Source organism: Aulostomus chinensis, chromosome 15, assembly GCF_037954235.1.
Source record: "Aulostomus chinensis isolate RoL2024-O1b breed Wild chromosome 15, RoL_Achi_v1.0, whole genome shotgun sequence".
NCBI classification, from domain to species: Eukaryota; Metazoa; Chordata; class Actinopteri; order Syngnathiformes; family Aulostomidae; genus Aulostomus; species Aulostomus chinensis.
The window spans coordinates 21,841,451-21,853,619 of NC_141334.1; the positions used below are offsets into that span (position 1 = coordinate 21,841,451).

The following is a 12,169-nucleotide window of genomic DNA, read 5'->3' on the forward strand; positions in this document are numbered from 1 at the left end:
GTACCGAGCACGAGGGTATCAGGTTTCATGGGCAACAACAGGAGGCTTGCGCACCGGTGGTGTGTAAAGTTAGCTTGGCTGCATAAAGCAGCGCTGTAGTCGCTGAACCCGGTGAACGCGACAGAGCGAGAGAAAAGATGGCCAGGAAGTGATTTTTTGCCAGAGGAAGAGGCTGAAATGGTGTCAGCTGTCCGCTTCGGACATTCGGACACCTGTGGTTGACCAGTGTTGAAGTACGCCGACTTCACCGGGTCCGTTGATGAGAGGAGATCAACCGGAGTCGTCTGCTTTAGACAAATCAACACTTTATTTCACACAACAAAGCAGACACAGATATATCTGGAGACCCCACTACATGCACCTTGAGAGTGCAGCAGAGAGTCTGAATAAGATATTAACAGACAGTGAATATATGCCTGAAGCCGCACCTTTTTTGCATACGTAATTTTACACTCATGCATATCACACTTCTTGATTAGTACTCCAGCCTCCTGCACAGTCAGGTCGTCTTGTCCTGTTGTTTTTGTCATTCAGCCTTGACAGTTCGGGTACAACTAGCAGCCTGCACAACTTAACATAAACAATCACGTCATGTACTTATACACAATCAACTCCTGATATGGTGGTACGCGCCATATGAACAGAACATGATCAAAAGCTCATTTTCTCACAAGTCCCCCTTTTAATCTCCTTTAGGAGATCACTCTAATCAGTACTGTTGAAAATCAAGTTTCCTCCTCAGGATCTTCTGGCTCGTCAATTAATAGAGGAATGCAAAGAAACTTTTAATACACTTGATTCAGCTTGAAGCAGTTAAAACACTGTGCTGCCTGTGAGGGCTAACTTGAGCATAGTGGTAAGAAAAGTAAAACATACGACCAGACAGAGGATGATGAGCAGAATCAAATGTCCATCATTTATGTTGTCAGCCGTTCTGGGCGGTATCGTCTTTCTTCAGTCACAGGCATCGACTACCCTGTGACCTTGCCACTGACCAGGGATTATTTTGCCCCTTTGTGGAGGTCAGGGTTTGATTCTGACTCAGCCGAGTCAGTGCACCGTCTTTGAAGGTCTGCGTGGATCTCCTGGACCGATCTGCCTGGTTCCTCTGCCGCTGCGCACTGGCTCCAATGGTACCATGTGTCTCCTTCCCCTCTGAGCCGCACCGTGTGGGACGTCCTCTCAGTCACCTGGAATGGACCGGTCCACCTGGGTTCAGACCACTTCCGCTTGATGACCTTCAGCAGGACCCAGTCAGCAGTGGGGAGGATGCCCTCGACCTTCGCCTGTCTTTTGTCCTGGACCTGTTTGGAGAAATCTGAAATGAGAGCTTGGAGTTCAGTAAAATATGCTTTGTGCCCTCTTTCGAATTCCAGCTCCACTGGTGGCAGGCCTGCTCCTGGTCCTGGGAAGTGCCTTCCTGTGGAGAGTTCAAATGGGGTGAAACCTGTTCTCTGATTAACAGAGCATCGAACTGTCATTAGAGCCATCGGTAGAGCATCCAACCAATTTAAATTTGTGCAAAGATTTTAGCCAATCTTTGTTTGATGGTTTGGTTCATTCTTTCCACCTTACCTTGTGATTAAGGGTGATACACGGTGCCAAACGAGTGCTTCAACCCCAACACTTCCTCCAGCTGTTGTAGATGTTGGTTTTTGAAATGTGTCCCATTATCTGATCTAATTTTCTGTGGGAACCCGTGCCGAGGAATGTATTGATTAATCAAAAACTTCACCACCACCTTGCTATCCTCCTTCTTTGTTGGCCACGCCTCTGGTCATCCTGAAAACACATCCACACACATCAATACATACCTGTACCCTCTGACCGTCGTCCCCATGTCCGTGTAGTCTATCACAATCTCCCTGCCTGGCCTGGTCTCCAGCGGAAACATACCTGACTCGGGTTTAATGGTTGGCTTAGAGTTGTACAGGGAACGTATGGAACAGCTTTTTACCCAATTCTTTATGATGTCTGATAAAAATGGATGCCACCATTCTCTCAGATTTTGACTCATCTGAGCCGCTCCCACATGACCGATTCTGTGTGCTTCTTCCAGTGCCCGCTCTCTGATTCCAGGGGGCAGTATTAGCCATCCATTAGGCCCTTGCCAGAGCCCCTCAGTTTCAAGTCTTCCTCTCTGTTTCCATGTTGTCATTTCCTGTGGCGAGGCCCCCTTTTGACATCGGCTGATGTCAGTCAGCGTGACCTGTGGAGACATTTGTAGTTCTTCTTCCATACTCACCATTTGTAGTTGGGGCAGATAACCTGTCGCTCTTTTTGCTGCTGCATCTGCTTCTCAGTTCCCTGTTGCTACTTCTGTAATGGCGTTGTCATGACCTTTGCACTTTATGATAGCCCCCTCCTGGGGAAGTTGCAGAGCTTCTGCTAATTCTCTCATTTCCCGCTCGTGTATAATGGGTTTGTTACCTGCCGTGAGGAATCTTGCTCTGATCCATTGTCCCAGTTCCACATGTGCTGCTCCGGCGGCATAGGCAGAGTCCGTATAGATGTTTACCTCTGCTTTTTGTGCGGATTGCTGTCCTTCTAGTTGCCGGGCCTCTATTGTCACCCAGTTGGGTCCTTCCTTCTTCACCACCGCGTATCCTGCTTTCAGCCCACCTTTTTCATCTTTGTAGCAACATCCGTCTGTGAACATTTCTTCAGCATCTGTTAATGGTTGAGATTTCAGATCTGGTCGTACCTTTTCATCCTTTTGTGCTTCATGTTCACACTCATGCACTGGTCCGGTTCCCATCCAATCCGCCATGTTGATTCCTTCATGGGTGAATGTGATGTTTGGTGCTTCCAGTATTTTACTGAGTCTCTGTTGCCTTAGTGATGTTAGGTTGAATGTCTGGGAGTTGACATATGCTATAATGCTATGTGACGTGAGTACCCTTAGGGGATGTCCCATCACTATGTGTGCTGTTTTTTTAATCAGTTTTGCTACCCCTGCTGCATGTTGTGTGCATTTTGGGTGTCGTTTTTCCATCGAGTCTAGCATTATGCTGATGTACATGAGTATGCTCCTTTCTCCCCCTTTTTTCGTAAACAGAACACCGTTAACCACTCCTTCTGCTTCAGAAACATCGAGGAAAAATGGAGACTGGTAGTTAGGTCAGGCCAGGTCTGCGGCCTGTGCTAGTTTCTGTTTGAGTTGTATGAAGACTGACATGGTGTCTTTGGTCCAATTTAGCTTAGCGTTAAGGTTACGCATGCAGTGTTCTTTAATCAAGTTACAGAGAGCCTGTGTTGTGCCCGTATAATCAGGAATGTAATTGTTACTGTACCCAGTCAGACCGAGAAACGACAACATTTCCTTTACAGTCATGGGCTTCGGGTGATGCAGTATGGTAGATCTATGTGCAGGCGACATGCCAGCTCCTTTTTGCGAGAGTACTCTGCCCAAAAAGGTAACTTGCATCCTGACCGCTTTGAGTTTATTTTTACTGACCTTAAAACCACGTCCAGCCAATCGGATGAGGACAGCCTTTGTTGCGGCCAGGCACGCTGCTGGTGTCGGTGCTGCAATGAGAAGATCATCTACAAACTGGATTAGAGTGGTGTCCGGAGGAAGAGGACAACCATCCAGGGCTTGTTTTAGTACCTGATTGAATAGTCCTGGTGATAGAGCAAATCCTTGTGGTACCCTGGTGTATCGCTACTGTTGTCCTCTGTAGGTAAAGGAGAAAATGTCTCTGCATTCGTCTGCTATTGGTAAGCAGAAAAAAGCATTAGCCAAATCAATGCATGTGAACCATGGTTGGTGCGGTCCCAAATTAGTGAGTGCCACATAGGGGTTGGGCACAGGAATGGTGGCTGTGGTCAGGATTTCATTTATAGCTCTTAGATCATGTGCCATGCAATATTTACCTGTCTCTTGTTTTTCGACCGGGAGTATGGGAGTGTTCCATGCGGAGGTGGATGGTTCTAATACCCCGGATTTGATGAGACCTGCAATAGTGTCAGCTATACCTGCTTCTGCTTCTGGTTTGTAGGAATATTGTCTGATCCATAAGGGAGTGGTGTCTACCACAGAAAATGTAACAGGTTGACAATCAGTGAGCCCGACATCTGTGGGCCCTTGGGACCACAATTCCTCAGGGAGGGTAGATGGCATCTCTTCCACTGAGGGGTGGTCCATCTTTTCACTATCGTGGTTTCTGGGAACGTGATCATGTTGTAGTGCAACTGTGTCTGTTACTTTTAGGTTAATGCAGTAGCTTTTGCAGGTGGGTGAGAACGAGACAGCAGGTATCTGATTAGTTATCCAATCGGTGGCTGCTGTGGCTTTTTTGACCATCGGGCTAAGATCTTTTGCTTGATGGTTAGGGAACTGCTTCATCCTGCATAAGATACCATCCCATCTGTTCTTTGGAGAGGATTGTGGCCGCGGCTACACCCTCTGGACCAGCATAAATATTTTGTGACGTGATTTGCCATTGTTTACCCTCTAGGTGTGCTTTGAATTCTTCCTGATACCACTCATTGCTCATTCAGTCATAGAAGAGGGTAACATGAGGTGGGTCAGGCGGAGGGACGTAGGGCTCGAGTAGGGAGATCCAGGGTTTCCACTGCAGGTAGGCAGACAGGAGGCTATGACATAGGAGGGTTTCAGGCTGTAACATACCCCAATAGATGTCCACCAGCTCGTCCTCCAGTGGCTTAAGAAGGTACTGCCCTGCTCCGTGGGTGTTAGGATTACATCGGAGGCATGTTCCATCTGGTAGAGTCACAGTGAGTCCATCCGGACTGCACAGGATGGAAGCTCGTAGTTTGATGAGAAGATCTCGCCCCAACAGTTTAACAGGTACACCAGGAGAGACAACAAATGGATGCAAAAGAGTCTGTTAACCTAATTGGGTTTTCAGTGGTATTGTGACCGGCAGTTTCTGTCCAATCCCAGAGAAGCCCACGATGTTCACCGTTCTCGAGGAGATAGTCTCTCTTGGGGTGGTTCAGAGTTTAAAGTTGAGAGTGTGGCTCCCGTGTCGACCAAAAATGACAGGTCGTCATCCAACACCCTTAGAGACAACATAGGATCTGCCTTACCTATGTCATCTGGGTTTCTCTGTGGGGTGTGTCACTGTTGTTGATAGGTGCCGGGCTCCTCCCACTCGTCCCCTCCTATCAGGGGATATTGTCCATCCTGGACCGGTGCGGCCTGAGGATCAGGGGTCCTCATTCCTCTGGGTGGTCCGCCACTACCTCCATGCCCACGTGGTGCAGGTCCCTGCATGTAACATTCTCTTGCCCAGTGTCCAAGTTGTCCACACATGTAGCACTCACCTCCCGCCTGCTGTCCCCGAGGCTGTCTCCCACGGCCTCCTCCACCTCTCGCCCAGCCCCCTCCACCTCGAGCTCCTCCCCTGTATCCTCCCCACAAGTTCTGAGCTCGCCATTGGGCAGCTGGTCCGCTTGGTGGACCATGCGGTCTCGGTTGGGGGGCCCACAGGGGTACTGGGAATGGATCTGGTGTCTCTGGTTAAGGGGGGCAGCCGGGACACAGTTCCCCAGCCAATTTCTGCAAACTGCGAGACATCATTTGTTTATGCATCATAGTTTCTTTTTTCTTTTTGTCATTTACCTTTTGTCTCGCCTCTCCCAGCTGCAGCTTCAGTAATTGTGTTTGAAGATCTCTTGCTGAATTTTCTTCTTTGTTCGCATCATCTTTGGCTCTCTGCAGGTGGTGCACAAGATGCTTTTCCCATATGTTAGAATCACTTCCTGGTAAGTCAGGGTTACTCATCATGTTTACTCTTACAGATTCAGGCACTAGATCCAACACAGCTTTGCGAAACCATTCCTGTTGAACCCCAGTCTTCCCGGGGTGGCACCCGGTGTGTCTGGTCCACTCATCTTTAGACTGAGTTAGATATTTTCGAGGATGCTGGGACGAGGTCCAGGTTAGTTTAGGAATGACGGCCGTGTTAGGGAGTGGAAATTTGCTCCTAATAGCTTGCCCTAAGGGGTCTATTACTATTGTTAGTGGTATGTCGTCAGGGTCTTCACTAGTGTCAGCGTCTAGTTCAACGTCTTTCAAGTCATGTCGGGACATGCAGCGGGATGCTACAGCTCTGAAATCACAGAGTATTAGTTTCTGTCCGGCGGTTAACATATCTAATTTTGTCAACCAGAATCCGCCTCCCTCCGCTGGTGGAGGCATTTTATCAACGATTGATTGCACATCACCTAATGCAAGAGGTTTGTATTTGTCACCTCTGCCCTCTCCCATTTGCAGCAAGGGGTGTTGTGTTGGCACTTGTTTGTGGCTGCGCAGTGTCATGTTAGATGTACTACGTGGTGGCCGTGTTTTGGATTTTGTGATGGCATGTCCTGATACCTCACTCCTGAGCTGTATCTCGTCGAGTGTTATGAGGTCCTTCTTCTCTCACCGTCTTCCTCCTTCATCCTTGGTGGGGAGGGTTTTTCAATTTGCATGTTCCACTCCCTGACAAAACATAGCCAGACCATACCATACCCTTCTCTCTTCCTAATGTCTTTTCTCTTCTTTCCTCCACTTCTTCCTTTCCAATAGCCCTGCCTGGTAGCCCTTCTTTTTAGCCTCATCTCTCTTTTCCCTGTTCTCTCTCTCCTTCTCCCACAACAACTTACCAAGTGCCATCCGGTCCTCTTTCCCTGGTCTGCTTTCTTTTCACACCTCCTCTATCCTTCTCTTTGCCTCACTTCTTGCCTTTTCTTTGTCTTTATCTGAACCCACGTTCCCAATTACAACCAAAATATTTTTCATTTGCTGCCCAAGCGGCCTCCATTGAGTCCTTGGTCCCCAAACATCAACAATCTCTCCATCAACTTCTCCGTCCATCTGTCCCTGCCTAACAGTGAGATGTGCCAACCAGTTTGTATGGAGTTCACCCAAGCAACTGACCCAGTCAAACAATATTGTCTTGTGAGGTTCTGTTCACTTTGTTAACACCTCTAGGTTTCCGTGAACGTTATGTTTGAGACACACAAATCACTCTTTCCCTCGGAGAGACTTAAAATTTTCCTGGTCCACTGTGACCACACAATATAAAATATGTAATAGAATTCGGGGGTCCTGAATTCCCCGGGACTTTAACCCAGGACCTTATAGGACTTTAACCCAAGGCCCTATTCCCTCTGCAGAGAATAGTGGGGTTGCCAAACCAAGGACAATATCAACTCTTATTCACTCTTTTCATTCTTCACCATAGACTCCATAATTTGGAACTGAACACTAGGACACTGTTAACTCTTAATTTGGTAAAATTCTCAAATGTGCAGAATTTGTTGTAACAGTTTTCTGCTTACCTTTTTCTGTTGATCGACCAGAGTTTGTGGTGTCCCTTGTGGTCAGTCAAAACAGACAAATTAAGATCTCACTCTCATCCCAGACGAGCCCCCAAATTGTTGAAGTACGCCGACTTCACCGGGTCTGTTGATGAGAAGAGATCAACCGGAGTCGTCTGCTTTAGACAAATCAACACTTTATTTCACACAACAAAGCAGACACAGATATATCTGGAGACCCCACTACATGCACCTTGAGAGTGCAGCAGAGAGTCTGAATGAGATATTAACAGACAGTGAATATATGCTTGAAGCCGCACCTTTTTTGCATACATAATTTTACACTCAAGCATATCACACTTCTTGATTAGTACTCCAGCCTCCTGCACAGTCAGGTCGTCTTGTCCTGTTGTTTTTGTCATTCAGCCTTGACAGTTCGGGTGCAACTAGCAGCCTACACAACTTAACATAAACAATCACATCATGTACTTATACACAATTAACTCCTGATATGGTGGTGCCACATGAACAGAACATTATCAAAAGCTCATTTTCTCACACTGGGCAGACATCGAGCAGTGTTTGTAGGAGTGACATGGAGCTATGAGTGACTGATCCAGTTATTCCAGATGCGTGTTCATGGACAAACAATAAATAGTAGGCTGTGCTATGTTTTAAATGCTGTTGTTCACTTGTCTTTACTTCTGCCGGCCAGTTGGCAGCCTGATTTGCATGAGGAATGTGTGAATTAGCTGGTCAGAGGGAGGAATGGTCAATTAATTAATAATTCATATGTTAATAAGCCTTATTATCTACTAAATTCGTACTCATTAATTAAAGTCGATAAGATTTTCTAACAAATGTTAATTGGTGTGCTAATAAGCCTAATAACCTATTTGTATAACAAGTCTGAAATATACTCATCCCCTTACCCCCCTTTTCTACAGTGCTGTGAAGAGGATCACCTCACTGACTAAGGAGCAATCTGAGCCTGTTGTTTAGAGAATGAGCTGCCAACCCTTTTCGAAAGAAAATAAATGAAAAAAAAAACATTGTGGAAAGCTGTGTTTTTTTCTTTTTTTCAAGCGTATTCAATTATCAAGCATAATTAACCTACAATTAATTGATTTTGCTAACTTTAATACACTATCACCTCTAGTGTGTGGCCCGTCTGTTTGTATATTTTCTTGTATGTGGCCCACAGTGAAAAAAGTTTGGACACCCCTGGGCTCGATCAGTGTTTCCCAACCAGGGGTACGCGTACCCCTAGGGGTACGTGAGCACATTGCAGGGGGTACGTGGAAAAATGAAGAATTTATTTCCATGATAATAAAAAATATTCTTAGTCATTTCATAAGTCCGTCAATAAAATGGTACGTGTGCGCTATGACTTGTTTCCCTGGGGAGACAATAACCTGTGGCACAGCCATACCAAAATCAAACAGCGGGAACCTGTTTACCTGCAGGTAAACATGGATAAATGGCTGAAACATCCAGTTGCTATGGATCCAGGAGGGGGAAAATAGCTCGCCGACAAACGCAAGAAAAATTCCAAACCTAAACCAAGGCAGTATAGTGAAAACTATATTTTATATGGATTCACTTCGACGTCTTTGGACCCACCGCAGTCTCAGTGCTACTTTTGCGGTGAAGTCCTGGCAAATAACTCCATGAAGCCAGCCCATTTACAGCGACTCCAGAGCACCAAACACCCGGAAAGTGTCGGTAAAACAGAGGAATTTTTCAAACGTAAGCTGTCGGAATTTAAGTCAAGACAGACTGTAATGAGAAAAGCCACATGTGTGTCAAGCAAAGCACTGGAGGCATCTTACGCCGTATCTCTGCTCGTGGCGAAATCAAAAAAGCCTCACTCCATTGTTGAAGAGCTCATTCTTCCTGCAGCAGCGGTTATGGCTGAAATTATGATTGACAAGAAAGCAGCCAATACACTCAAGAAAGTCCCCCTGTCGAACAACACTGTGTCCCGTCGGATGGATGATATGTCGGTTAATATTATTAGACGAGTGGTGAAAAAAATGAAACAAGCCGGTCAGTTCGCTTTGCAGCTGGATGAAATGACAGATGTGAGTGGTGATGCTCAGCTCCTGGCCTTCGTTCGTTACAAAGATGTGTCGGACATAAACAAGCATATTTTATTTTGCAAAAAGCTGCCAGGAAAGACAACCGGGGAAGAAATGTTCCAGATTATAGACAGCTTTTTCAAAGAACACGATCTACAGTGGAAAACCTGCAGTCACATCTGTACTGATGGCGCAGCTGCAATGACGGGATGTGTGAAGGGACTTTTTGGACGCGTAAAAAAGGTAAATCCCGACATTAAATGGATGCATTGTATTATTCACCGTGAAGCACTGGCAAGTAAGCGAATGAGCCCTGATTTAAGCGCTGTTATGGATGATGCTGTGAAGGTGATAAATTTCATCCAATCCCGGCCACTGAATCACAGACTGTTTGAAACTCTTTGTCATGAGAGCGGCACAGAGCACGACCAGCTATTGCTTCACATGGACGTCCGCTGGCTGTCCTGTGGGAAAACACTACTGAGACTTTATGAACTGCGCAGTGAAGTTTCTGTGTTTCTGACGCAGCATCTGCATCCTCTTGCTGCGGTGTTCAAGGATGCTGAGTGGGTGACGCACCTGGCGTATCTCGCTGATGTGTTTACCAAACTTAACGAGCTCAACCTGTCGCTTCAGGGAAAGGAGTCACACATCCTGAAAATGTATGACAAAGTTAAAGGATTCACAAAAAAGCTCAAACTATGGGTGAAGAAATGTGATGAGGGAGACATCAGCTGTTTCCCACTACTTGATTCCCATCTTGCCAGCACTGATGTTGCCAGGGCTCCAGTGGTCAAACTGGTGCAAGCACAACTGTCCAAACTCTGCACAGAGTTTGGACAGTATTTTCAGGACATTGAAGAAAAGTCAGAAAGACTGGATTGGGTGAGGAACCCATTTATTGTGAGTGAGAGCTGCAACAACCTTCCTGCAAGGCTGCAGGAGCATCTGATGGATTTATCATCTGATCAGGGACTGAAAATGATACATACTGAGAAGACATTGACTGAGTTCTGGTGTGATGTGGAGAAAGAGTATCCTGAGCTGGGAAAACATGCACTGATTGAGCTTTTACCTTTTGGTTCTACTTATATGTGTGAGGTGACCTTCTCCGCTTTGACACACATTAAAACCAAGCAGAGGAACAGACTGGATGTGGAGAACAGCCTGATAACAGCTGTTTCCACACTGCCCCCAGAACTATCAAAGCTTATGAAAGACAAGCAAGCTCAAGTGTGTCATTAAAGCTCAGATGACTGAAAAGCAGTCATCTCTCAGACTGAAGAAAACAAAATACTGAAGTCACTGAAGAAAAGAAATTACAACTGATACTGTGAGTTTAAACAGTATTCTTGTTAAGTGTTTTGTTCCTGATATTTAAAGTTTAAATGCCTGTTTAAAGGGGACATATTCAAAGAAGCTCCTTTTGTGGTAAATGTCATAAAAGTTATATATGACAAAGGCAGGTTAATTATTTGTTTTGTATTTATTTATTTATATTACTTATTATTTTTATTTATTCTTATTTTTTTCTAATTTCAACTTTATTATTTTTCTTTAATAACAATATAATAATAATATATTAGTATTAATAATACAGTATTAATAATACAAACGTTTACTATAATATTGTTTCTTATATTTATAATTTTTATTGCCTTGAAGGCAACATAATTTTATGTTTAATTTGAGTTAAATAGATAATGCCTGAATATTAAATGTTCAATTTAAGAAGATGAAATAAAATGACTTGCGTTGAATATTCAGTTGTGTTATGTTCTACTTTTGGAGAATCATGAACACGTATGAGTGAAGGGGTACTCATGGTATGACAAAAAGGCTCAAGGGGTACACAAGACAAAAAAGGTTGGGAACCACTGCTCTAGTTGACGCGTCGCCACCGACGAATACAAACGTCTACCCTCATCTACGCACAGAAAAAAACAGGGTGTTAAAACACAAACGCATTAAAACAAATAGGCATTGGAGAAAAACCTACCTAGACTCAAACTCAAACACACACACACGCACACGCACACGCTCGCACACACACACAACATGCGGAGCATTTGGTCAGACACCCCAATAACCCTAATTACGTCTACATCGAACACGTTTAATAATATCACATTGTTGCGGAAGAGGAAACGGACACGTTTGTGCGCACATAAATATCAGAAAAAACACAAACGCATTCAAACAAATAGGCACTGGGGAAAAACTTACCGTTAACCAGAGTCATGTCCATGATTTTGCCGGAAAAAACACAGGCTGGAGTCCACCGGTCTACACCTTGGGTCGGAGACGGATATGATACAACCAGCAAACTCCGGGCGTAAGTACTTGCCCCGAATCCCATATGCCTAGTGGAACATGTCCAGGCATGTTTACGTCCTGTTACAGAGTCCCATTGTTTGAGATCACCGGAAGGAAACGGACACGCCCCTTTTTAGCGCAGCGATGCACGCGCACGAAGACGCGTGTTCACGTGCACGCGCAAATGGTTCCACATGCACGCGCAAAAGTGCAGTCTTATTACTACTTGTGTGTTTTTACTATCAGGATTCTGTTCCATTGCGGAACTCGCTTCCGCGGGAGTAGGGCAGTGATAGTAGTGTTAGTGGTAGGATTTAGAGATAGGTGTTCGCGAAAGGCTATTAGTGATAGGTATTAGCTAGTGAGAAAGTTTGTTAGGGTTAGTAGTTTTGGGGCGCCGACCGACGGCTGTCAGGTCCCGACCGGCTGTCAGGTCCCGACCGGCTGCCCCGCTTCCTTTCTTTTACTTTCTTTTGTTTGTTGATAGGGCCAGAAGA

General features: G+C 45.4%; 1 protein-coding gene and 1 long non-coding RNA gene across 3 annotated transcripts; one reads left to right on the forward strand and one right to left on the reverse strand.

Moving 5' to 3' along the window:
* Nucleotides 1-297: 297 nt before the first annotated feature.
* LOC147249163 (uncharacterized) lies at nucleotides 298-11,729 on the reverse strand. 2 transcript variants are annotated; one of them, XR_015119475.1, is made up of 3 exons: nucleotides 11,583-11,729; nucleotides 7,297-7,420; nucleotides 298-1,304 (listed from the first exon to the last, which is right to left on the reverse strand). It is a non-coding gene; the product is annotated as an uncharacterized LOC147249163 (long non-coding RNA). The 2 variants fall into 2 exon arrangements; XR_015119476.1 differs by having other exon boundaries at nucleotides 298-1,318.
* Nucleotides 9,687-10,601, forward strand: LOC147249164 (protein FAM200A-like). The gene is made up of 2 exons (XM_086179040.1): nucleotides 9,687-10,048; nucleotides 10,124-10,601. The coding sequence occupies exons 1-2, from the start codon at nucleotides 9,687-9,689 to the stop codon at nucleotides 10,599-10,601; spliced, it is 840 nt and encodes a 279-aa protein (XP_086035166.1).
* Nucleotides 11,730-12,169: the final 440 nt, after the last annotated feature.

Coding starts and splice junctions, on each gene's coding strand:
- LOC147249164 (XM_086179040.1), top strand. CDS start 9,687: ATGGATGATGCTGTGAAGGTGATAAATTTCATCCAATCCCGGCCACTG. Junction 10,049..10,123: donor GTTAAAGGATTCACAAAAAA/GCTCAAACTATG, acceptor CCATCTTGCCAG/CACTGATGTTGCCAGGGCTC.